Here is a 25,886-nt window from a genome sequence, read left to right on the forward strand (position 1 = left end):
CCATATTGTTTTGTTATTATTGTTGCGGTGTTTTAACACAAGGCTTCATACAGTTTAAACCAACAACCTTTATTTAAAACCGACATTCTAGCAAAAATACATATTAACTTAAACAAATACTCAGCACATAGATAAACATAAATAGTACATATAGTAAAACTTACAACTTTACACATCTTTGGGGACAAAACAGTCAATGCCAAAGAAAAATAATTACAATTTGTCAAAAACAAAGTGGAAAATAGAAACCAATGAACACATACGGTTAAAAAACCATAACAATAACCACATTTAGAGGGAAACTACAAAATTATGGGGGGAGAATTATTTATAGATTAGTTGACTGATAGAAGATGAATTGGCAACTATTTTGATCAGAAGAATTCCAGCTTTTCCCTTGTCCAGCCTCCAAGTTCTGCAATGGCCAACAGCTTAATAGGATAAATAATTGGCAGATTAATCCACAATTTAAATAACTGTCAGTTGGAGGCCTATAAAAAACATTCACTCTCTCACATATAGATGAAAACCTAAACCTGATTCCCAAGAAGCTGCATATGACTGTTGGAGATAATTCCTCCCCTGCACAAAGGATTAGAAAATTACTGCAAAGACCAACTCAGTGAGCAAAATGCAATATCATTTCATGCAGATAATTATGTCAATCTTTGATCCATCCATGCCTCATACGTTGCTATAGAAGTCTCCGTTTGCTGGTGCAGGATTCACCATCACACAACACAGCAGCCCTTTGCAGAGTTTGGCTAGGTGGAAACAAATTCCCAAAGTCTCCCACACTGCGTTCCAGAAGGCGAACGTGTACAGGGTCTTATCACAGTAAAGACCGTCAGCTGCTGTGGGATCATAGTTGGGCTGATAGACTGAGAAGACCAACACGCCACCTGTAGGCGCATGGGACAAAAACGTTCAGTTGCAGTTTTTAATCAGCCGATGGGATCACACCTGTGGTATTTTTCGTCCTTACCTGCCAGGTTCCACATGAAGATGAACAGGCCTATCAAACACAACAGGCAGGCTTTGAGACCCTTGGGGTGCTCCTGTGGCTGAGCTGCCTCGCTCTCGCAGGGGAGGGTCACAAATGGTATCATTAGCAGTGGTATCAGAGCCAGACCTAACAGGTAGTTGGGAATGTTCGGTTGCTGAGGGCACTCATTGAAATAGGCAACGCCTGTGGGTAGATGTGGCCAGAGCAATGTGAGGTTACAAAACTGAGGGTTGCTGAAAGACAATATAGTAAAACATCATGTTGAAGGAAGTGCATACTGACCGTAGATGACTCGTGCCAGAGTTAAGACAACCCATCCCGCTGTAACTGCATCTGTAGGTGACAGCTGAATAAATGCCAGATTCAAACTGCTAAGGTGAGATTAACTGCATATTTTAAGTTATGCATATGATAGCTTTTTTTGGCTTAAAATGTGAGAAATGTCTGTTTTTTTAATGAAGCACTTCATAACTTTGTTTTGAAAAGTTCAATACAAATAAATCGTATTATTACACTAAATTAACATTTAATGAACATTACTGTAACCTTAACCAAACTCAGTTATAACAACTGACAAAAACTACAAAGATGATTAAAAGTGGACTTTTCTAAGAATACACAAATATAAACTGCTCTGAGAACATGATTTACAGCATGCGTCATCTGTATTCTTATTGATTTATTGTTTGCAAACTGCATTGTATGTTTTTGTAACTAAAACTTATTACAGATGTGCCACTTTATTAGGTTCGCCAAGCTACAGCCCTGCAATAAATCCTACCTCCCTGAAGATTATTTTGTTTGCTTTGTCATTTATGGAGGCTGTAGTTTATTGCTGTTGGGTTTTTTGCCAGTGGACTGTATGGCATTGAGGGGGATGTCTAGTTTCCACACACATTTTTATCACTCAAAGGTAGACTATTAGAAACACCTGTCAGTATAAAACCACAAATTACAGACTTGAACATTATCCATAAAGTTGAAGTTGAAGGCAGGATTAGTTGCAGGGCTGCTGCATTGGACTACATTAGTTTTCGATGTGTAACCTACCTGATAAACTGGCAACTGAGTCTTTATAATGCTCACCTGATAGTCTTGGGGGTCTGGGCGGTGGAGGTTTCAAGTGAAACCTCCATATGGCACCAACGGTTATTGCGACTGGGCGGCCTGTAGGTGGGGCTAAAGAGCAAACATAGAGACTAGCATTAGTCTCCCACAGTTTACATGCTTGATGAGATAATGTCATTCATCTTTTTATGATAGATGAAACACTGAATGAGCACATCTTTAATGTTTTATTGGACCCATTTCAGCATAAAATCCCATAAACGCAGACTGATAAGATCCCTTTGTTGTCAGAAAACATTGTTGTAAGAGCAACTTGCACAAAGTTACAATATAAACACATTTTACAAAGCAAGACTAAGAGTCTACAGCCATGCTAGCAGCTCTGGTGCGCAGTGGTGCTTTCAACTAAATGCTAAGGGCTGTATTCTTGGCTGCAACCTTTTGGCAGATGGTGTGCAGCCAATAACAGAGTGCAGTAAATGAGTAAATATTGAAAAATCACACAAGGATTAAGTAAATATCACACTATCAGACCATTTATTGGAATCGTGTTGGATGTCGTGTCAATCAAAGGATGACAGCTCTACCTGAAATAGCTGACAGGTCGCCACAGCTCCTCAAACACATTTTTGTGCGGTTATAAAAGAACACACTTGCCTGTCATTGCTTCCTCTCCTTGAACGCTCGGTCGAATGACTTCAGTAAGCGAAACTTAGAAGAACAACTGGGGATTTCTACAAAGCGGATGTTTTGATACTGTGGACAGCAGTGGACAGGACAGACCTGTTAGTGCATGTGATGTCATGCAAACTATGCACAGAAAGTGAAAGTAAAACTACTTCATGAGAACATTTAGAATAACTACAATTACATGTATTCAAAATTAGATTAAGAAGCTGTATGCAATTGTGCAAACAAACCCTTTGCTCCTTCTACTCTCCATGCATTGTGTATGTGTCATGTTGCATACAGCAGACTGTGGCAGCTACATTGCACTAGCTCCTGGAAATCAACCAGGACTCCTTTGCTGAAAACTGCCTGTGCAGTTAATTTGTGACAATTTGATTAAATACATATATTCTTTAGGAATATGCACCACGTAAGCACACCTGAAGTAATAAAGTCATTATAACAAGATTGTGACAGGGCCTTAAGCGCAGATAAGAGCAGAAGAGAGCATGCGGGAACCACTTTAGGGCCATTATCCTTGGTGTGAGTCATACTTTAACGGTGCATAGTACCAGACAAATGTGCAATTAATCAAATTGCCAAACAGTGACTCTGAGGCATTAAGGGGCCCTAGGATTTTGGCCCTTAAACCACCTTTTTATGTAATGTTTCAACATATTAGTGCACTCGAGCTGAATTCATTATCACAATATTATTGTAATAAGGATTTTGTCTAATGTTAATATAATCAGCCTGATGCAAAGCAGTGACCTAAGATTGTTCCACTCTTTTGCTGTGTGCACAGAGGCTTTGATTTTGCAGACATTTTTGCCAGAATAGAGTTACATTTAATTTTTACATACTAGATATTGAGTACTAGCAAACTATTAGGTGTTGATTTGCAGTTATTTATCATTACAGTGTTTTTTTTCCAGCCCTGGGCACCTTTCCTCGATGATGAAACATTTCTATCCGGATGAGAGTGTTCTCTTCCAGGATGACAAAGCTCCATCCGCAGGGCACGAGGACGCACAGAATGGACTGATGAGTTTGACAATGATGTGAATCGCATCCTGTGGCCTTCTCAGTTACCCGATCTCAACCTGAACACCTGTGGGAGATTTTGGACCCTAGACAAAGCTCTCCACCGCCATCATCAAAACGCCAAATGGGGGAATATCTTCTGGAAGAATGGTGTTCATCCCTCGAATAGAGGTCCAGAGACTCGGCATTGAAGATGCTCTGGTGACTCGACACCTTGCAGAGACACTTTATTTGTAGAATGATAACTGCACACACACACACAAGCTCATTGTTTCACAGCTCATACTGCACCAGTGACTTAGAGTTAGACTCTTTGTATCTTAGGCCAAGCCCTCTCTTCTGTTTGCATTGCATAAACAGATGAAACAGAGTTAGCAGAGTTGGTATCAAAGGGCGTCCAGCTGCATATCACACACACACACACACACACACACACACACACACACACACACACACACACACACCTGTCCACTCTGTGTTCTTTAGTTTGTTTAGGCTTAATGTTTCTCCTGCATTTTAACCTGCCCCCCCTCCATTGATTATTTTCATTTGTACCTGAGACTCATGAGAAGAAGCACAGGTCTGAAATCAGATTGCAGGCAGCCTCACCGATACTTGGCCTTTGTTCCCTCTCTCCTTCCTGCTGTAACTGTCACGGGCTGTGTTTGACTCCGACAGCGCGAGAGGTGTGAGCTCATGCGCCTCCTTTTTTTTGTTTCGCCCACATTTCACCACCTTCCTCCTGACTTAAAGCGAGGAAAAAAGACACTCGCAGGGAGAGCAGAGAGGTAGAGGCATCGGCAAACAAGAGGAAAGGAAAGGTGAAGACCATGTGTTGTACAGGGAAGTGTTCCCGCCTGGTGGGCCTGATCCTGCTGCCCTCAGCGTTCATCTGCATGATCGCCAACCTGCTGCTGTTCTTCCCCAATGGGGAGGAACAGGAGAGAGACCACATCTCCACCCAGGCCTGGCTCATGGGGGGGCTCATCGGAGGAGGTGTCTTTGTGAGTAAAGGATTATGATCTGTGTGCACCTACAAAGTCTGGTTTGATGTTTTATGGTTTGTTTTATTGTTTTTTTTTCAGTCATTAACTCTGTGCTGTGTAAACCTGTAAACTCTCATTGCTTTTACTGGTTTGGGGGAGTAATCACAAGACTTTTCTAAGAAGTATAACATAATTTTGTCAAATTATTTTATTATTTTAGTGTTGAATCCTCAGAACTGTCCCTGTCCCTGTGCCTGGGCTTTATTTTAAAGGAATATTCAGCTGTCAGTCAAAGTCCAGACTAGGAAAACCTCACCCAGATCATAAACTATCCAAACATAAAAACCATTTAATGCTGAATGACAGGGAACCATGAATGAACGTATATGCAGGATGTCAGACAAAATTAAACTCAACTGAAGCAAGATTTTGCCTTAAAAATCCTTGAAACAAACAGAACAAAGCAACTGAACTCACCTCCATTTCTTAGATACTTGTACTTTGAGTATTTGAGGCCACTTCATACTGCATTTAAAATGATGCAATGTTATAGATTAAACCATCCAATATATACAACAAATAACTCAATCAGGTACAGGATTAAAACTGAAAAATAGCATGTCACCAATTTTTCAGCCTTTTTTTTTAATTGAGTACTTTAGATACTTTTGGTTTATTTACACTGTGGTATTGCTGTGATCTTAGTACTACCTCCACTGCTTATAAAGGAAACTTTGAAGAGTAACATTTAAACATTGTCCACCTGCACTTCCTCATCAGGGACACACACGTGTACACAAATGTGATTATTTCCACTGACATAATCTTGGTATTTCATAGGTTGACAGCGGCAATAAAGAGCTCATAAAAAAAATAATCTCATAAACAGATCAGAGGGACCTTTGAGTCTTTATCACCGTGAGATTACAGTTTGGAGCAGTGAGCAGGACGTTTCTTTCCCACTCCCAGCTGAGTGGATGTCATTGCCTGCTGGGACGAGAGAGTAAAACTTGACTCAGGATTCACAAATATTTGGTTTCGGAGATAGGAGAGCACACACACACACACACACGCACGCACACACACACACACACACAACAACAACTGCATTGTGTATGGTAGACACAAACACACACAAACCATATCTCTATATGAAATGCTTTTGAGGAACTCTGGCTTGCATTTAAACACTTAAAGTGGGAGTAAGTATGAGAAAACTTCATCTCTGTTTTCCGCTTTTCAGATGTTGTGTCCGAGCTGCTCAGCTATCAGGGCCGGGGGCAAGGGTTGCTGCGGAGCAGGTTGCTGTGGCAATCGTTGCCGGGTGAGTAGAGTAATTTAGGAGATTTACATTATGTCAGTGCAGGGACTGGACTGATAACCATGGGTGGTAAAAGGCGAAGGCGAGGGCGGTGTCGTACCAACGATGGAGGGACAAACTAGAATCATGTACATTTTATTGCACATACACCATATGGACAGTGCCATCATGTCATTATAGGATTGAATTTACTGTACTGTGAGTAGCTATTTAAAGCTTGCACTGTGGTATTACTTCTTTTATTGGAGTAAAAGATCTGAGTACTTCTTCCAACTCTGCCTCCATTAAAGAGTGAAGAGCACTCACTCTTTATTTAGTAGGAACTGCTGACTGGCTAGTTTTGTGGCCTGTCAGCAAATAAAATCAGTGTAACCTGCCTTTAATTTGAGTATTGTTATTTTGTGATTCTGTAATTCTTCAACTAGAATGTCAAATATTTTCACCAATGAAGCCAAGCTGCATACAACAGCCTCAAAGGGTGCCACAGGCCCACTTTAGGCAAGAAAACACTGATAAATGAGTAAAAAAACATCCTCCAAAAAGGAAACCCACATTCAGACCTTGTGCCTGCCTGTCACATCTTGGACAAATGACAAGATAACAAATAAATAACATAATCCCATCTCTCTTTCAGATGCTCAACTCGGTGTTCTGCTCTGCTTTCGGTTTGCTCGGAGCGGTCTACTGCATCTTTGCGTCCTCATGGGGTCTTGCTGTTGGACCCAAGTGCGAGGTGGCCAATGAATGGATATACCCCTTTGAAAAATTGTGAGTGTTTCTCCCACCATCACTCACATGTGTTCTGATCAACTTTTGTTATCTGCATCATTCATGTTTATTTTTCTTTGTAAGAGCTGCAGAAAAAGTTGCAGTTCCTGATTATACGCATAAAAAATGCAATATTTTAAAAATCCAGTAGGTGGCAGAATGGACCAGCACGTTGTTTCTGTAGTGATGAGCCTGATAACTGAGAGTAAACTGCAGCCCTTCTTTTTTTGTGATGTAAAACCTTCTTAATGCATGAAGGGAAATTCTTTTTTAGCTCAATCATCACTCGTCACTGCTAACTGCTAATGATGAGTCTGGGCTTTTACGGTTGAGGAACAGTTCCTCTAGTGCACTTTAGCTCCATGCTGACCTCAAACCATATGACTAATAATAAAGATTAGCCAAAGTCCTGATGCTGTAAGGATAACATGGATGGCACTAATGAAGCGTCACCTGTCACCTGATTGAGCCCCGTCAGGCAATCTGGATGCATGTTAATAAATGCAGAATGTTGTTCATATGCAGGCTATTGCTCTCTGTGATGCCAGAAGCACAAAGGGCACCAGTGTTTAAAGGCAGGGAACCAAGTTTGATTACACAATCCATGTTAGGATATTAATATTCAAGCTCACAAGGTCTTTCCTCCAGCAAACCTCAATTTCCCCTTTTTGTGTTTCTGTTTTTCAATGAGGAGTTCTGCTATCCTGTTTACTGTCCATTACTGTGCACAGTGAACAAACTGTAGTTAGTCAATAAGTAAGTCCAATAGTTTTAAATTACTTTAAATTGAGGAAGCTTATATCTTTCTCCTTTTAAGACTGCTGCAAATTGTACAGTAAATGACCCCTCTCCTTATCAATAAATAGCTAAATATTTTGGGAGTACTGGCTTTCTTGAAGAGAGTTAGATGAGATGTTCGAAACCACTCTAACATTTGTACACTAACTATAAAGCTACAGTTAAGCCAATTAGCATAGCTAAGCACAAAGGCTGGAAACAGAGGCAAACTGCTAGCGCGTCAGAACCAAACTGCATCACGTGTCCTCTTTACACTTTAAACAAATGAGGTATAACATGTTTATGAGCGAGCTTTAGAGGTGCTGGTAGGCAGATTTTGTTAACATTTGCACAAAAGTTAGAAACTGTATTTCCAAAAATGTCAAACCCATTCTTTCATTTTCCACTGCTAACCAGCAAATGTCACTTTTCTCCAACAAAACTCTCGACATTGTCAAAAACTTCTCAGTTCCTCTGCTTCTTATTTTCCGTGTGCTTCCTTTCTCCACTCCTCACTTGTTCCATTCACCGTCTTACTCTGACACATATTTCCCCAACTCAGTCATCACACTTTTTCTTCCTTCACCCCAAACCTGGCCTGCTTCGCGCATATTTTCCTTAATGCCGTGTGTGTCTTGGTCAGTGCTTACTCTCTACTGCTGTTCTCCCTTGCAGGGAAGGGGGCAGCTACCTTACGAACCAGACTATGTGGACCACCTGCGAAAAACCTGCTAACGCAGTGATGTGGCACGTCGTCCTGTTCTCCATGCTGCTGGCCATGGGGTTGCTGCAGGCGGTGCTCTGCGGCATGCAGGTGGTCAACGCCTGCTTGGGGTGCTTCTGCGGGGACTGCCGCAAGAGAAAAGATGTAGGTCGACAAATTCTGAACCTCTACCTCTAAAAAAAAAAAAAAAAGTCTTTGAAATCACATGATGAGCCTTGAACAGAGTTTCTGAGCAGGGGAGGTCATGAAAGTTACACAGAATTGTATCAAACTGGACCAATCCAACATGAAGCAACATGTTCAGTAATGACTGGTTTGGTTGCAGGTAGTCAGCCAGCTACTCATACTAGCTTGTAGAATGAGTTTGGACTCATTCTAAAGAGCTGCTTTAGCGCTGTGATTGCAATTCTGAATTTCCAGGTCTGCCGCTAATGGGACACAGGAAAGGGAAAGGGTTTTGTCATTTACTCCTGTGTTGATAATATGGGTACAAGCAGGATAGACTGGGTGGGACTGTAGCAAGAGCTGCACCATTAAACAGGAAGAAAAGATCTGTGTTAAAGGAGCTGTTTGACATTTTGGGACCACATTGTGCTGTTTACACTTCTGTATGGATTCGACAAACAAGACACAGAACAAGTTAATTACAGAACTGCAGAGGTGCTGGTCAGTGGGTTTTGATACCTTTGGACAGAGCTAGCCTCTTCAAATCTAGCATACTAACATAAGAATGGCATCAGTCTTCTAACTCTTGGTAAGAAAGCAAATGAGCATATTTCCTAAAATGTTGAACTTATGGAATACAATGTTTTTTAATCCCTCTATAGCACCATGCTAACTGTTGCCTCAGTATTTGTGCTAAGTTAAGCTAAATTTAGACATGAGTGTGATATTCTCACATAACTCTGGGCAAGAAAATTAAACACTTCAAAATCAAAGCAGAGATTTAAGGCTAAAACACCAGATATCATCAAGATTCAATAGTCGGAGTTGCTTTAAAAATGAGTTATCCAACTTGTTCTGTTCAGAAAATGCTTGGGATGCTTCCCGTGTTAAACTTCATCAGATTTTCCAGTCTTATCTGTTTAAAGTTAACTGAACTTGACGCGATACGATGACTCATTTGATTCCCCAATGGTGCAATACAGCAATTGGCAGCTTGGCAGGAAAACTGAAAAAGGTCGAAGGTCATTTATAACTTTTGAACAGGTTGAAGATTAAGCTCAGATTAGCATATGGTTGAACAAGTAGTGAGGACTGCCAAAAAAACGTTTTTGCTGACTTGCTGACTTGTCTGAGTCCATACTCAGACATATTTTATATTCACACTAATAAGGGACATACGTTGATTTTAAGGACATAGCAGCTACAGGATTCACAAACACTGTAGAAACATTATTCATCATTGCACTGGATTTCTCACACTCCTCAGGAAATAGAGGCACATCTATCTGTGTAATGTATCATCAGGTGTCTACTCATTAACATGATGCTCGCATTTATTAACAGCGCTGTCAGTTATCTGAGGGCTTGCTTCCTGTCCCGAACATGAAATGAACATGTGACTTCTGTCCTGTTGCAGGATGAAGGTGGACTGTAAACCTGAGGAAGATCGCCTGGTCATCTTCACAAGGGCCAGGAGGCATTTCTGCTTTTCACTTGTTTCCCAGTGCTCACGTTGAGGGATCCCCCTCTTTGAAACATGTTGGGGTTTTCTTTTGATACCCGACGCCTTTACTCCATTATTACAGGCCATGAATGTAATTCCATCTGCCGGTTTGTGTGTATTGCCTGACTTATTTTTCTTTGAATTCTTCATTAATTGCCTAATTAATAATTCATTTCAATACTGAAGATTCAAGAAGGAACATACATGGATCAAGGCAATAATTGTAAATAATTATGTGTGTTTGTTTTATTTGCCTCTTTTTATATACTACCATGGCAACACAATAAGAGCTGATAAATTAAAAAATAATATATTAAACATTATTTACTACTCAGCCATGATTTTATGATTGGATTTGTGCATAATTAGTGAAATTCCTCAGGGATGTTCTGTTAGTTCTGTGTGATTATTAACATTAAAAACCTATTTTCCTGGTCATATTCTGTGTGAACTTTGCTGTTTTGTTTCTTGCATTGCTTCAACCCTAAAAAAAACACACTGATATTCATGTGCCTGTGCACCAACTGTGTCACTCTGTAACTCTGATTATCCAGTTAAGGAAGTTACGCAGAATCACTGTCAGGATCTCTGTCAATTGCTCACCTCATGCTGTGCCCATGCAGCCAGACAGCCAGATCTAACAGGATTATTGTGCATCGAGACAAGGTCAAAGGTCAGAACGCCCCCTGTGGACGCTGTGAACACTGCAGCTGCATAAACAGTACACAATCTGGACCAGCAGCGCCTGTTAGCATAGGTGCAGGTTAAGCTCATAATCTTTTGTTGCCATGGAGCTGCTTCGTGGTAATTGTTACCTAACTTTAAAGTTAAAAGCCTGTTGCAGAGCTGCACCCAGGTAAATATAGACACAGTCTCTTGAGAGAGACCAAATAACCCAAAGCTGTTGCTCAAAGCTAAAGCCAAAGTCTTTGGGCAGATCAGATAAATACATTTAGATGTGCTTCAGTGGCCTCATTGCCTCATTAACAATGTCCCTTTCTGCTTAAATGCCTTTTCAGTAACAGCCTGATTCCAATTCCTTGCAAATTTCAGGTGAACACTTCTTTCAAACAGGGAGGGGAGATTATGTTGCTGTGGATGTGGAAATAAGACCTGTGCCCAATGCTGTGACCATCTGAGCTAAGTGACTGGCCGGTGTTATGCGGCTCTCTTATATAATGCACAGCACAAAGCGAGGAAGGAGCATAACCGAGAAGAATTTGGAATAAAAGAATGTTGGGACAAAGGGAGGAAAACGGGAAGGGGGCCCAGTCTCAGGCCACTTCTCATGCAAATCGGAGCCCCTCTGAAAGAATGGAGAGGCAAAGAAAGTGATGTTTAGCGTTGTTGCAGACGAACGCTGACGTAAGTGCATGCACGCACTGAAAGACGAGAGGTTCCTCAAGATATAGAGAGGAGAAGAAGAAGATCAAACAAAGAGGCAGTCACTGGAGCTCAACCTTTTTCTGTTAAATTCGGCCTGTGCACTTGTTTAGACCCTGCGGTGACGCCATTATTTGGAAATGTACCCCCTTCCCAAAATTGAGCCTCTCCTCTCTGCTTAATCTTTTTTATGCTTGACTGGAATAACAAGGAGGCAGAAGGGAAAAACAGGGTGACATGAAGCAGAACCAGTGACCATGGTTGAGACCAGCGAATTTGAACAGAGCAGGATATTGCCACAAAACAATCTGTGCATGACAGTGCGAAAGCTTTTAATTGAGGTAATATTACTACAGTGGTGTGCCTGTGCTCCCCCATAACTGTTCTCATCTGTAGGCTGACCTTGGCTGAAATCTCCTCAACACGCCCACAACCGCAGCCTCATTTAAAAGAAACAGTCATGCTGGAACCAGTGGCCGAGTCAGACACACGTAAGTGATAACTCAGCAGTGTCCAGGCTAGCAATTATGCCACCACACCACGAATGACCCAAGCCGAGCCACAAAGTTGACAGTCAGGTACATTCAGCAGGTCTGCAAGCTGTGTATTTACAACTCTGTCAGCAAGTCCGAAATCAATTCACTTTTAAACTAAATTTCTAGCTTTTAGAACTTTCTGATCATCTAATTGTCCATACATGCGTTTCTGTAAAGGATCTTAGTGTTATTCTTAAATGTGTCCTATAAATATACTGATTTGACTTAATTGCTCACCACACTGCACTGATATTCAGCCAAATGAAAAGTGACATTTTACAGTAGGATCACCTAAAAAGTATGAAGATGGACCTTCTTTGTCAGGTCTTAAACTGCTAAGGTAACAGTTGCTTACAGATGCTGACAGCACCTGTGTTACTGGCACTGTATTATCAGATCACCCTTAAACATGATCGTTTACACTTGGACCACACATCATTACCGACAAGACATAGCGTCACTTGTTTCTTTTTTGCATTATTGCTTACTGGCAGCATACCTGCGAGCCAGACAAAGTGTAGCGCTGAGTGAAGCACTGGAGTAAATCCACAAGCTTTGCTCCACCTGGGGTGGAGAGGTCCAGCTGGTTGAATCAAGTCATACACAAGAAGGCAGCCTCACGGGCAAGACGCATCTACATATTTGGTCAAGACTGAATTGAGTCCAGAATGTGATTATTTTTTATTTTGCCACAGAAAGCCAACTAGCCAGTGAGCAGGAATGCTACAGAGGAGAGGCAAACATGGCGTGGTGCATTGCATCCTGGGTAGTGGAATCAAAGAAGCGCTACGTAGAAAAGAGGAAATGAACCGGCTCGATCTTTACGAACACAAAGAGCGGTCGGGTGAGCTCAACGAGCCACTGCAAATGACATTTCCAGACATGTTTTCCTGGCTTGTTTGTGGTGTGAGCGCTTACACACTCGGGCAGTTTAGAAATTGTAAATCTCTCGAGACCCACAAATGGATGGGTGCAGGTTTTTCAGAGTCAACTCAACTTCTTTTCCAACACTGCATCGCATTTTGTCATTACAGGTTGCTCTCCTCTGTGAGGCTAACTCATTTTCATTTCATGCTCCTTTCACTGTTATTTATGGATGATAGATAGCCAGCTAACTGATGGACTCACAAACACTACAGCTGAGCACAAACTTTGTGATCTTTGCGGCTCCAGTAGCGACCCGTTTCCCATGAGAACGGTTATGGCAGTTGATAATATAGCAATACGGTATAAACACCACGCAACATCCCTCCACCACAACTACTCGGCCTCATAGTTTCATGTCCTAAAATACCACAATGCCTTGCGTTGCTCTCTGCACTCATGTCGATCCCATTCTCTACAAAGTTAGCTATGTGGTGAACTAGCCTTTGCTAAAGCTACAACTTAATGTACTTGCACTGCTTATCTGAAAACAAAAAGTGCACATTTTCTTGAATGACGTATTGTTAATTCAGTTAATTATTACACATAACTAAATGAGACAGCTAATCAAGATGGAGAAAAAGCCCCAGCTATGATCTAGCTAACCAGGTTCGCGTTAGCAGATCGCATGCCAGCTTTTCATCCTACTAAAATTCATTCATCATTTATTGCGGTTAAGATAATTTAAATCACATATTCAAATGTATTAGGTTGTCAATTTCTGTCTTAATAAATGTATTACATTGATTTATTCACATTGATGAATACTAATAGTAGCAGGAACACTATAACATGAGCTTGCTGGTCAGATAGACACAACTAGCCATAGCGTAAAGCTAAAATTAAACATGCTTATTTATCTTTTCCTAGTTGATATCTGTAGATTAAAATTTTCATGAATGATATGTTAGATAATTAACTGAATTATGAAAGATAACTTTAGGAGGCAGCAATGAAATCAATTCATTCAAAAAAACAGCCAAATCTTAACTAGCTTAGCATTAGCAGATCCCAGCTCAGTTTTTGACTCCACTTGGATTCATGTGATTTAATGTGTTTTAACTACTATTAAATCGTATATTCAATGGTATGAGGTTGTAAGTACAGGCCTTAGCTAATTGATTAATCATATTGATTTAGTGCTATTGATACTATACTATTAATAGTAGACAGACATACAACTAGCAAAACAGAATCGTTTCACTATTTGTAGTAACTGTAATGTGTTTTTTTTTTGTTACCACATTTTCCAAAGACAGAATTCAATATTTCCTTTTTTTGGTATTATCTAGGTTATTTGACATTGTTTTGGGGGGTAAAATAATCAGTCTGAAAAGTGAAGACATTACAGCCTTTCTATTTGTTATACAGTTAGCCTGCCAAAAACATTTCACACCCTTTTTCCACTTTCCTGCTCTCTGAGAAGTAAAGCAAGTCTGCTCTTTGCCCTCAGATTGTCTATTTACTACAGCCAGCATAATCAGCTGATTTGTGTAGGATACAACCATGATTAGACCCCTTCCCCCGTGTACTTCAGGATTAATGTAATCACTGGGAACAGTAAATGTGTCAGGACTTCTCTTGATGACATAAAAACAGGACATGATAATGAAGCATGAAATTATGCTGTTTGGACTAGGAGGGGGGGCAGGCTGAGGATGGTGACAGAGGCCTGAACCAGCCGTGAGCGACCTCAGCAAGTCAGTCCTGGATCCCAGCCCCACAGAAGCATGCCAACATAAACAAAATCAACCAAATCTGGGTGTGGAAATGTGGAGGGCAGGAACAAGAAACACTGAGTCTGGGTGGGGGCCATGTAAACTCTCACACAGGGTACTAAACTGGTTTGATCCTGCAGTGACTTGATTTTAGTTTGTTTACACCGCATCTTAATTTGATGCCTTTATCTTGAAATGTTTTTGATGTCAGGGCTGGAGAGTAACTTGGTGGTTGCGGAGACTTAAGCAGCAACCTGCAGGGCTAAAAAATGAAGCCATCATGCAAGTGCCAAAAACTGCAGTTCCTCAAATGGCTACTTAAGGCTGGTTTCAAAAGTGAGTCCGTCCCCATAGACCCCTATATTAAAATGCCCAACTTTACAGCAGAAATAACAGAACAGTTTTGGTATTTATAGCAAATTTCCACATTCATAACAGCTATATGGGGGTGAATATTAATAGAATGTATTTGTTTAAATTATATTAAGGCTAAAGCGAGCCACTAGGTTCCAGCATCCAGACTTCATCCAGCCCGTCTCAGCTCCACCCACGCTCCACCTTTTTGTCCGTTTTTGGATTATCCGGGAGTTTGGCCAATAGTCCCTGTCACTGAGCTTCACATTGGCTCTTCAGAAACCTACGGGTGACATCACAGGGAGACTACGTCCATGTTTTATGCAGTCTCTGCTGAAGACCTGTCAAGCTTAAAACTGTCATCATGTTAATTTTCTCACAAGCCACGCGATGAATACAGACTTTTGAATGCAACTTAAAAATTGCCCTTGCTTCTTCTTCTTATAATTCCAACCCTTTTTCTTAAAATGCAGCAGCATTTGTTTGCTACCCTACAACTTGAGCACATCTTTTTAACTCTATTACTTAAGAACAATTTTGAGTTTTGGCACTTTGAAGAGCTCCATTTTGTGACACTTTGAATTTGGCAAGTTCTTTCGTCCAAAACAACCTACATTTTTTTCCACACACTCATTTACAATTCCATTGTCAAAATGTTGTAATGGATGCCTTTTAACTCGACCAGAGCTCTTGCCCTTTCCATCTCTGTCTTCGTCCTTTCTGCACCTTCACAGCGCTGCTATTCCTGTCTCTCGGCCAGTGGAGCAGTGGCACTGAGGGATTAAATTACCAGAAGGGCATAAATTCACAGGGCATGATGTCAGGACGATGACAATACCGCTCTCCACTCGCCACCCATTTTGTCCCCCTGCTAAAAGTGTCTGATAGCTCGATGGCACTTGAGGCCAATGGGACAGTGGGAGTGGTTCAGTTCCTGATATCTGAACCTCCCCGTGTGCTCACAGGAAGCTAATAATCACATTCAAGTTGCTGGCAGACTGGCAGGGACACTTGTCACCTTACAAGGAGAGGAACGAGTGTCTGAATGCACGGAGGTGACACCGCAGAGGCACCACTTGACTCTCTGTGAAGGCATGACACTAACTTCTGTGCAAGTTTGGTATCTATTGCACAAAAGAAGAAAGGTGTTGCTGCTTAACACTCTTTCATGAGTCTCAGTTAATGAAATACGCATTGGCTAAGGTTAGCACGGGGGACAAGAATTAGAAAATCAGTCTTTTTCTGGTTTGATGCCTTCTTACATTTAATTCAGAATTACAACTCTGTAGAACTGCTACGATCCAACTTTGCTGCTGTTAATCATCCACACAGAGTCGATTTAAAATTAGAGACAATGTCAAACCAAAGTCTGTCCCCCCCTTCACCCACATCCACAGGTGCAAATCTGGACATGTGAGCGTGCACGTGCATGTATTGCATGAACGCTCATGCACATCTTTGCAGGTAAGACTGGACATTCCCACAGACTGCAAAGATTTTGAAGCAGTCGTGACGCATGCAGCAGTTGGAGATATAACCTTTAATCAACAATGACAGCTTGTTAAAGATCGGCTTCAGCACATCTCTCACTTTCAATGCAAATAACAGAGCTACCTCGTGTTCCAGACATTTTTGCATGAATTCGATGTGAGAAAAAAGACTAATCTTTGTGGGTAAGTCCCTGTTACTGCTTGTTCACAGTCCAGAATCAGCTTAAGAAATGTGCCTGCTGTCACACAGACTGTTTCCTGGGTGATTTCGGACCAGCAGGCGCAGACTCACTCTGAGAACTCATCTGGGTACATTTCCACTAGGACAAATCCCTCCACTGCCCTCATTAAGCATTAAACACAAACCAGAAAGCTAATAAACAGCAATAAACCATGAAATGGGCCATGAACAGATGAGGTTTCCTCTGACCATGCCTCTGTATCTGTCTTTATATGAAGGTACGTGTACATATTGTTGCTCAGAACTGTCATACTCACATTTTACCTGCCAGCTTCATGCCAGCACAAGTTCACAAACATGGTCTGTCTCACATCCCGGCTTTAGGTGCGACTTCAGGGTAACACAGCTTGATGTTTTTACTTGATGCAATGCAAGGCGTTTTGACGTAAACCTTGTGCTTCCTGTATTGCACGGTCTATACAGACATGAGGGTAAAGCAACCTCAGCCAGCAGGCTGTGACCAGCTCTAGCGACTCATCTGTGCTGGAAAGGCGTTGATGACACCTTTTTTCCTCGAAAGCATAATGTACGTCGACAAGAAGGTTATGCGTATGCCCCTTGTTGCTTTGCATGACTCTTGCTATGACATCTCAAAACACTGGACAGATCTCCACGATATTTGGTGGACGTGAGCCAAGAAACGAGAGGTAACTTGTTAGTGTTGATCTTGGATTTCTGCCATTAGATTGTATTTCAGGTTTATTGCCAAGTAGGTTTTCGCACACAAAGAATTTGCCTCATTATCTTAGTGCATGATAATAAACATAGTAGAGAAAGAAAAGAGAAAAACAAGTACTGCAAAAGTCAAGAATCACTCATACAGAATATGAGAAGTATTACTAAAAAACGTACCTGTTTTCAACATTAAAAGAGTTGCATGTTGAAAAATGAAACGAAGAGGATGGAACGTGCAGAATGTTGATCAAGGAATGTGCAAAAGTTAACAGTATAAAAGCATGAAGAATATAAGCAATGTGCAGATGTGAAGCGCATGGGATGGGATAAGAGTCCACATGAGTTGGGGTCCAGAGCCTTGTTGATGAGGCCAGTCTACGTATTGTACGTTTGCATGGACACGAAATCTACTGAACAGGAGTGTTTTCTTTGCGTTTCATAGGGTGGGTCTCGAGGGAAATCTGTGATCGCTGTTTGCTAATTCTTCTTGGTAGGTTTGATCCACTTCACACTAAAACCCTCTCACTCTAACAGGATAGGTAGGGATTTCCCACCACAACTAGGTCTCCCTTTCCTCCACTGCTCAAACACTTCTGCTTTACAGTCACATCTTTAGAAGCACGCACCAAAACTGAATTGCATGCGTCAGATGCTGCGGTGAAGGACATGCTCGAGTTTTGTTTTTGTTTGTGGTTCAGTAAGACACTTACTGGAATCTTGTCGACACGAGCTGGGAACCGAGCATCGCTTCAGCTGAAGGTATGTAAACACCAACATCCTGACCTCCCTCTCATCATTTAAGAATGGATATTTTAGATCTTAAACATTTTCACTGAGCAAATTGTGTTTCTGTCATTTTTTTTAGATGTATAACATTAATTGCCCTGCATAGTCCCCTAATAATGCTAATACATATCATGGTAATAACCCTTAATTCGCAAACAAATACAGGACTTTGAACCAGGAGGCCACCAAAAGTCAACATTGACTTACTTTAACTTACATAACATATAAGTTACATCAAGTATGTAATAGCAATATCCTTATTTTAACCCATACCATGATCTTTTCCTAATCCAAACTAAGTTATTTTGCTTTCTTATATAGCATCTTTCATACATAAAAGGCAGCTCATTTATTTATTTAGTAATAATAATAATAATAATAATAATATTTGTTTACGAAACAAAAAAGAAAGGAGCAGGCTGTTTAAGCAACAGTTTAAGTATGAACATGCATTTAGTACAAGGAGGTAAGTAAAAATAATCAGCAGTTAAGAATCATACAGCTGATGGTGACCTCTGACCTCTCCAAAGGAATGAAAAAGTCCTTACATGAATCAGAATGAGGCGGACACATCAGTTCATCAGTGATTAACCACTTTTACAGCCAACAAGGATTAAGGAGTCTACTGGTAAAATGTGATTACATCTTGCTGATCATAGTTTAAGAGGTCAAATCACCCCGAAGCGTGATCTGGGTGAGCAATTTTGACCTGTTTGCACACATGACTTCATCCTTCACGGTCTGTGCACTACGAGGAAAAGAGGCTAATAATGCAGCAGAGGCCATTTCTGATTAAATGTTCTGTTATCTGTAGCAACAAATGTGTGACTGAGGTGCAGGCAAAGCAACGCGAAGCCAGGCAGGAGGAAGTGTGCGCACTGTGTGTGGGACGGGTGAGAGGCAGCGAATGAGGAGAGGAGAGCTGGGAGCTCGGAGGGAGGGAGAGCAGGCAGGAGGAAAGGCGGAGGGAGGGCGAGGGAAAGCAGGCGTGTCAACTCACCATGCACCAGGGATTAGCTATTTAAAGTTCAGCCGCTCCGCGCCACAGAAACCTCTCCAGGCTGCCAACAAGGACGCACCGGGGCGCACATTTGAGGACGCGCTCCGAGGACGCACATTTTAATGACAAGAAGCCGCGGATGAAGAGAGGTTAGCTTCAGCTGGGAACTTCTCAAGAATATCCATCATTTGAGTTTATTTCAGCAGGTAGGTAACGCCATTTGTCCCACTTAAACCTCACATAAAAAGGTCTGTACAGGACTTTCTGAATGTAGCTCAGGATCTCTAAGGCTCTGTTGAAGCACAGAAAAAGGGTCAAGCTCGGACTTTGGATGAATATGTGGGCCTTTTATCAAAACAGATGAAGTGTTAAGGTTGCTTTTCTTGGTTTTGGAGGAGGAGGTGTGTCAGTGGGAGGGTTGCCTGCTCATAAATAAGCCTGTCTGGTATGCTGAGGTCTTTTTTTGTGGGCTACTGTGTTGTGAAAACCACTTGTCAAACTTTATTCTGCACGCCTGAATAAATCCCCTGTTATTCTCTAGAAGTGTCCAGTTGGGGCAGTTTAATTGCCATCACTGATTGGGCAGAATAACGGAACTTTAGAGCCGGTAAAACCTTCAAATGTAGCACCTCCGGGCTTTGCTTCGCGTTTAAATAAGCAGATAATGAGTGTTTCCACTTCTGTCACTTCAAATATGTAAACAAGCGCGTCTTCACTAGATTATTCGCGGAGACAGAGAGGAGATAAGTGATGCGTAGTCCTCGAGATGAAAGCTCAGATTATCCTGTCTGGCGCAGCTCATTCACACTGCCACGCGCACGCGCGCCGAGGCCTACAAACCCTGCACGCGCATCTGACAAAAGCATGTGAAATTGTGAATTAAACGTGTATTAATCGGTTAAACAGGACAAAAGTAGTGATGGAAGACGTGCTGAGTTTCTTTATTTAAGTAATGTGTAATACTCCAGCACTCAATTGCAGGTTAGGGACTGTAAGAGAATGATTAGCGGGGTCAGAAAAGGGCGAGGATATTGTAATTGATCTTTTAGCTGAAAGTAATCAGGTTTTTGTGGAGATCAGCAGCCTCTTATTTCTTTCCCGTCCCAAGTTTGATATTTTATTTCAGCCCTCCTTTGCAACACAGTTGCATAAGTGGGCATAAAAAGGGCAACAGTTCTGTCTCTGTCTGGGTTTCGTTTGTGCGTACAATGGTGGCACACATTGCAAGCTCAATGATGATATTAAGGCTTAAATTGGTTGAACGAGTTTTGCCAGAGCTGTTTTATTAGTGTGTCATGTCCTGAGAGATGGTGTCGCGGCGTTTTTATCAGAGGAGCTTTCCAAGACAGAAACAGCTCTGGGGTGTGCCTTGTGTTTTTTTTACGAAGTGAAACCGAAGGCAACATTTGCTGCCATAGCAGTGGAAATCAAATATCATTAAGCGACATTCAACCTTTACAACAACACTTTTTGACGTATTGCTGGGTACTGCAGACCAGCTGCTCTCCCATAGCAGACGGCCCGCCAACAACATCAGGTAGTGTCGAATTGTGCATCTGCATGAATGAACCCTCTTTTAACTGTTGCAGCTTAAAGTCTCAAATGTACTTTGAGTGTCAACAGTGCTCACTTTGCAGAGTGGTCTCTTTCAGTGCGATAGTTGTGTACATATTAAAATACTGGGTTATTTTCAGTAAAGTAACTATAGCTGCAAATAAATCTAGTCAAGTAGAAGTATAAAGCAGCGAACAATGGAAGTACAAGTACCTTAAAAGTGTATTTAAGCACAGCGTTTGAGTATTATACTTGATTACTTTCCACCATTGACAATAACCAAAATTACTGCCATTGTTTGGTCTCTCTGATGTATGAGAGCTCTGAGGAAACACCTTAAAAGCTGCTTTATCCACTGATGAATATGAATCAAAGCGGATTGTATACAGCTATTAATGGACACACATACACACTTGTGCAGGTTTACATGCTCAGAGTGTGTGTGTGCATGTGTGTGTGTGTGTGCAGTGTGTGCGTCATCCAGCCTGGCAGGCCTGTATGAGTCTTTGTGTTGAGGGCAGTGACACAAGACTGCACTTTTTCTTTTTCCCATAAAACCTCAGGGACCAACTGCTGAAGGGGAGCTCAGAGGCAACGAGGAGCTTGTAGAAGACTGGTATCACGTCACTGTGAGCATTTGTGCTCTGCTGCTTGCTTTAACAATGTTTACAAATCAGATAAGAGGCTGAGCGCGGGCTGCAGAGGGGGAACTGACGTTTAAATGGAGAATTTGTCGAGATCACGCTTGGCAAACCCTTTCATGTTGCTTAACTCTCACTCAGTTCCCTGTAAACACACGCGTGTGCAAGCATGCACTCAAAATTCTGAAAACCTCAAGCCAAAAGCCACTTACTGATGTTTCTCGGGGAGGATTGCGCAATTGTCAGCTCCATCAGTGAGCCACCACTGACTGAGCGGGTAAAACCGCATTATTCAGGTGCTGCACATTGCTCACGGGTGGAAATAGGTCAACTTCAGACCTTTTCCCCTTTCTCTCTCACTTAGATCTTTGTTTTTGACCCTTCCCAGCCTCATTTCTGTCATTATCTTCTCCTTCTAACACTTGCACACTCTCCCACCCCGTCCATCTCTTCTTCGTCCTCTGCTTTTCCCTCCTTCTGGTCTGCGCTTCCTGGGTATGTTTGTGTGTGTGTTTGCCATCTGAGGTTGTTTTTCTCCTCCAGGCCCACAGGCTGCTACGTGCTGCCAGACCCCCACAGCCAATCATGATCTGGGCCCAGAATTCCTCACCACTGACCAGGGCCATAATACTGTGTGTGTGTGTGAGTGTGTGTGTGTGGAACTGCCTTGCACACTTATTTTTATGAGAAAAAGTGCAAGCTGAGTTATTAATACTCAAATAATTTATCAATTCTGGGCAAGTATAATAAAACCAGGGGGGAACATGGTCAGTCCGTACTGTCCCTCATACTGCGAGTTTTCACTTCACAGGTAGAACCTCTGTTGACCTAAACATAATGGGTTCACTGTGTCTGTACATCGGATAGGATTTCACAGCCACACCTGCGTGAAAAAGAGATGGGAGGTGCATTAGATGGTTAAGGAGTGGAGGAGAAAGAAAAGAAGCTTTTTCTGTGTGAATTTAAAAAAAAAACAGAGAAAGACTGTGAAATCAGAGACACAGAGAGTCACAAGTCTCGCCTCTGGCTTGTCTGTAATGTGTTACAGCAGCAGCGCATATGTGTGAGCTGTCACGTCTCCGTGAAGCCGAGTCAAGCAGGGCGAGGAATCAGCAGTAAACAGTGAAAAAAAAAGGAAGAAGACGTGAGCCAATCACTGTTCTCCTGAGGGCTGCAATCAGTTCACTGCTTGTCATCAGGTAGCCAGATCGTCCAGTCTGTGATTGATGAACAGTGGGCTCAGTGCTTTATCACACCAGTGGGTTTTCTCTTCAGCCCGAATCAGGTGATTTTAATCAGAGGCTGCGTCTCTTTAAAGTCGTTCCGCGTCTCTTTTGAGTCGTTTTGAGTCTCTCTGGTGTTTTGCATCTCTTTGTAGTTGTTTTGTGGATCTGAGGTTGTTTTGCATCTCCTCGGAGCCTCGTGGCGTCTCGTTTTGCTTCTCTTTGTAGTGAGTTTGCGTCCCTTTGTGGCCCTTTTGTGTCTCTTTGTGGTCGTTCTGCTTCTCTTTGCGGAAATTTTACATCTCTTCATTGCCGTTTTGTTTCTGTTTGTAATCACTTTGCATCTCTTTCTGGTTGCCTTGTGTCTCTTGTATAAATTTTGCATCCGTTCATAGTCATTTTGTGTCTCTTAGTGGACATTTTGCATCTATTCGTGGTCGTTTTGTGCCTCTTTGGGGCCATATTGTGCCTTGTGCATTGTTTGTGGTTGTTTTAAGTCTCTTTGTAGTCGTTTTTTGTCTCTTTGTGGCCATTTTGTGTCGCTGTGTGGTTGTTTTTTTTGCCCTAATTGCGGCTGTTTTGTGTCTCTCTGGAGTTGTGCCACCCCTGACCACCCCTCTGGCCTCGGCTGGATAGAAGATGTGCAGCTTCTGTTTTTGCCTCACTTTTAGAAAAGAAACTTTTTAATAAAGTCTTAGAAAAGAGGTCAGTCCAATAGTTAATATCTCATTGAAGACACACATTGGAATGTGCTCTCTATAAAACCACCCACCAACAATTTATCCTGTTATAAAGTTACCCAAGAGCTATTTCAGTTTTGTTAATGATGAAGGACTCTTGAAATGGTTATATGGTGTGTTATGCATTTGTTAGGAGAAGAGTAACTTCACTGGTTAGTGGGCTGTTTCTGTGGCTACTGATGTTCAAGATCATTAATAAAAGTTTTGGTAATCTGCAGCAGAAACACTGACGCTTCACAACTCCTCTTCTACCTCGAAGCACAATCACAATAGAAACCGTCGACATCCATCACCTTGTCTGCTCCATTTCACCTGACCTATTTCTTAACCTGATTAGACTAAAATAAATACCTTTTTTTTTTCACACTAAGTAAATACAGCTCAGCGCCACGTGTGGATCTGGCTTTATCTTATCATTCAGAGGTGCCACAGAAGAACAAACCTCAAGGGAAATTATGAATTTGACTGAGTTGTTGCTCAGTGAGTCAGATCTACAGCGCCTGCAGAGTTAGTTCAAAACTTTTTAAATGAAAAGTTTTTAAAATGAATACAATAGCTTTGGCTTCAGTTGAGACATGCACCCGTCTGCCCGCCGGTCATAACTTGCATACATCAGATGACCTCTATGTAATCTGTTGGGCTGTCAGAAGAGGGCTTAACAATTCCTCTGGCTGCAGCGGCTCGTTGACGTCCTCTTCCAGGATTAGGTGGCGTGGAGGATGATGATGGCCCTTTAAATACTGACTGATTGGCTTGTCGCTGGGACACCGTGCCATTCAGTTATACTGTCAGCTTACATTAGGCTATCAGGTTGCTGAAAGGCGGAGGATCTTTATTCCATTAAACTGTGACCTGGTGAGGAGACAAGGAGCTGTCAGCAGGCCTGGGCCGACATGCTGTCATTGTGATAAGGCATTCCTGTATTCATGTCTCTGCTCACTCCTCTCTCCCTCTACAGACGTCTCTGCCACCATGGGTGTGAAGATGCTCCAGTGTTTTCCTTTCTACAGACGCTGTAAAGAGCGCTGCAAGAGCAGGCAGTGCCCCCCAGCGGCAGGTGAGCAGCAACTATGGCTATTAGAAAATCCACCGTAGGCCAAATAAACCATGTCATGATAGCACAGCCTTATGAAGCCTGACCTTCCGTCCCTGTCTTCCACCCCTCAGTTCCCATCGAGGAGATGAAGCCCCGCCTGTGCTCCACGACATCCTGGAGTAGTGACAGCGAAGGAGCAGGAAGCCTGAGTCGGGGCTCCCAGATATACTTCTCCACCAAGGCCAGGCTGTCTTTCAGACACCAGCTGGACAGCAACATCAACGCAGTGGACGCCACCTACTGAGCGGGGCTGCAGAGGAGATAAATGGACTCCAGCGTCACAGTTTTCCGTTGCCTATTCATGCTTGGAGCCCGAAGTGCAGACCGATAGCCGAGCAAACGCATCTATCATCGTCACCCTTCAGGTGTGATCAGCAGTAGCCGTGCACTGCCACAGATCGCTTGTTAACCCCTCGTTACTCGCCGCCCGCAAAGAGCTCTCGATGACTGATCAGATTCAACAGTGGACTGGGGAAAACAGACGACAACAGACTTGGTTTGCAGTCTCTGTGCATTAAGATTTCACAAGACTGTACTCTGAATGGAGCAGACCCACTTTCCAAACGGACACGATGCTGATGTGAGAGAACACAACGTAGAGACTTGTTTACAGTATTCACAACCAAAAAGTGCATTACTTTTCGGGGATTTTTTTTTTTTTTTTTTACTGCGTTTCTTTTTTCTTTTTATTATCTCTTTTTTTGGACGACCTTTGTGGAAGAAAGAAATGCTTGTTCATGTGAAACAGGGGCACAAAGCAGGACAAGGACGATGACCTTCAAAGTACGATGAAGAATGCCATCATCAAAATGAGTTATTGAGTCATATTTTTAAACCTATTTTTGACATTTCTTAGAAACAGGGAGGGTTTAGTTTCTAATCCTGCTCTGTGACAAAACCCCTGTACACTTACAATGAAAAAGTTTGCATTTTTATAAAAGCCATTAACCTGAATTATAGAAAAACTGCATAGGAGCCATGTTGACACTATGTTTATTGTTTGCAGACCTAGTTTGAGGATGCTCAGCTTCTGTTTTTTTGCCTCTTGTTAGCTAGCATGAAGTAAACTGAGCTGCACAACAAATTTCTGTTTTTTGTTTGGCTTCAGCACACTCTAATTTCTTTTCTTTAATATTTTTATAATTAAAAGAAAAAAAGCCTCCATTCAATATTAAAATGCATTTACTTTTTTAACAAAGTCTAATTGCTGATTTTATAGGATGAACAGGGTTCTGTGTTTGCCTACAATGAACAGATATGAATGTAAGTGCTGATCCCACAAGACAAACTTCAGTGTTTGTGCTTTTAATGCAAAATGTTTTAATCTACAGTACATCAACAGACCCTTGACATAATTCTTTACTAACAAAATAACAAAAAGTTCTGTTAAAAACGTCTCGAGTTTTTTTTAATTGGTGGTGAATTTGAAGTTTTGCTGCATTAAACATGGAGATCCCATTCAGTCATGTACAGAAAATAATGCGGAACACTGA

The 25,886-nt window shown here is 41.9% G+C and overlaps 3 protein-coding genes across 4 annotated transcripts; 2 read left to right on the top strand and 1 right to left on the bottom strand.

The window, feature by feature from the left end:
• Positions 1-48: 48 nt before the first annotated feature.
• LOC121626807 (transmembrane protein 272-like) lies at positions 49-2,858 on the bottom strand. Of its 2 annotated transcripts, none has more exons than XM_041965492.1 (5): positions 2,732-2,858; positions 2,093-2,185; positions 1,289-1,339; positions 986-1,189; positions 49-902 (listed from the first exon to the last, which is right to left on the bottom strand). In XM_041965492.1, the coding sequence occupies exons 1-5, from the start codon at positions 2,736-2,738 to the stop codon at positions 685-687; spliced, it is 573 nt and encodes a 190-aa protein (XP_041821426.1). In that variant the 5' UTR covers positions 2,739-2,858; the 3' UTR covers positions 49-684. The 2 variants fall into 2 exon arrangements, with proteins under 2 accessions (XP_041821426.1, XP_041821425.1); XM_041965491.1 differs by having other exon boundaries at positions 2,662-2,751.
• Positions 2,859-4,609: 1,751 nt separating this feature from the next.
• On the top strand, positions 4,610-10,092 carry tm4sf5 (transmembrane 4 L six family member 5). Its single transcript, XM_041965525.1, has 5 exons — positions 4,610-4,791; positions 6,017-6,097; positions 6,729-6,862; positions 8,315-8,507; positions 9,946-10,092. The coding sequence occupies exons 1-5, from the start codon at positions 4,618-4,620 to the stop codon at positions 9,961-9,963; spliced, it is 600 nt and encodes a 199-aa protein (XP_041821459.1). The 5' UTR covers positions 4,610-4,617; the 3' UTR covers positions 9,964-10,092.
• Positions 10,093-19,194: 9,102 nt separating this feature from the next.
• Positions 19,195-25,882, top strand: LOC121626720 (uncharacterized protein C17orf114-like). The gene is made up of 3 exons (XM_041965385.1): positions 19,195-19,345; positions 24,256-24,354; positions 24,465-25,882. Exons 2-3 carry the CDS (start codon positions 24,270-24,272, stop codon positions 24,635-24,637), a joined length of 258 nt encoding a protein of 85 aa, XP_041821319.1. The 5' UTR covers positions 19,195-19,345; positions 24,256-24,269; the 3' UTR covers positions 24,638-25,882.
• The last annotated feature ends 4 nt before the right edge of the window (positions 25,883-25,886 follow it).

The sequence above is a fragment of the Chelmon rostratus genome, chromosome 23 (assembly GCF_017976325.1).
Source record: "Chelmon rostratus isolate fCheRos1 chromosome 23, fCheRos1.pri, whole genome shotgun sequence".
Classification (NCBI taxonomy): Eukaryota; Metazoa; Chordata; class Actinopteri; order Chaetodontiformes; family Chaetodontidae; genus Chelmon; species Chelmon rostratus.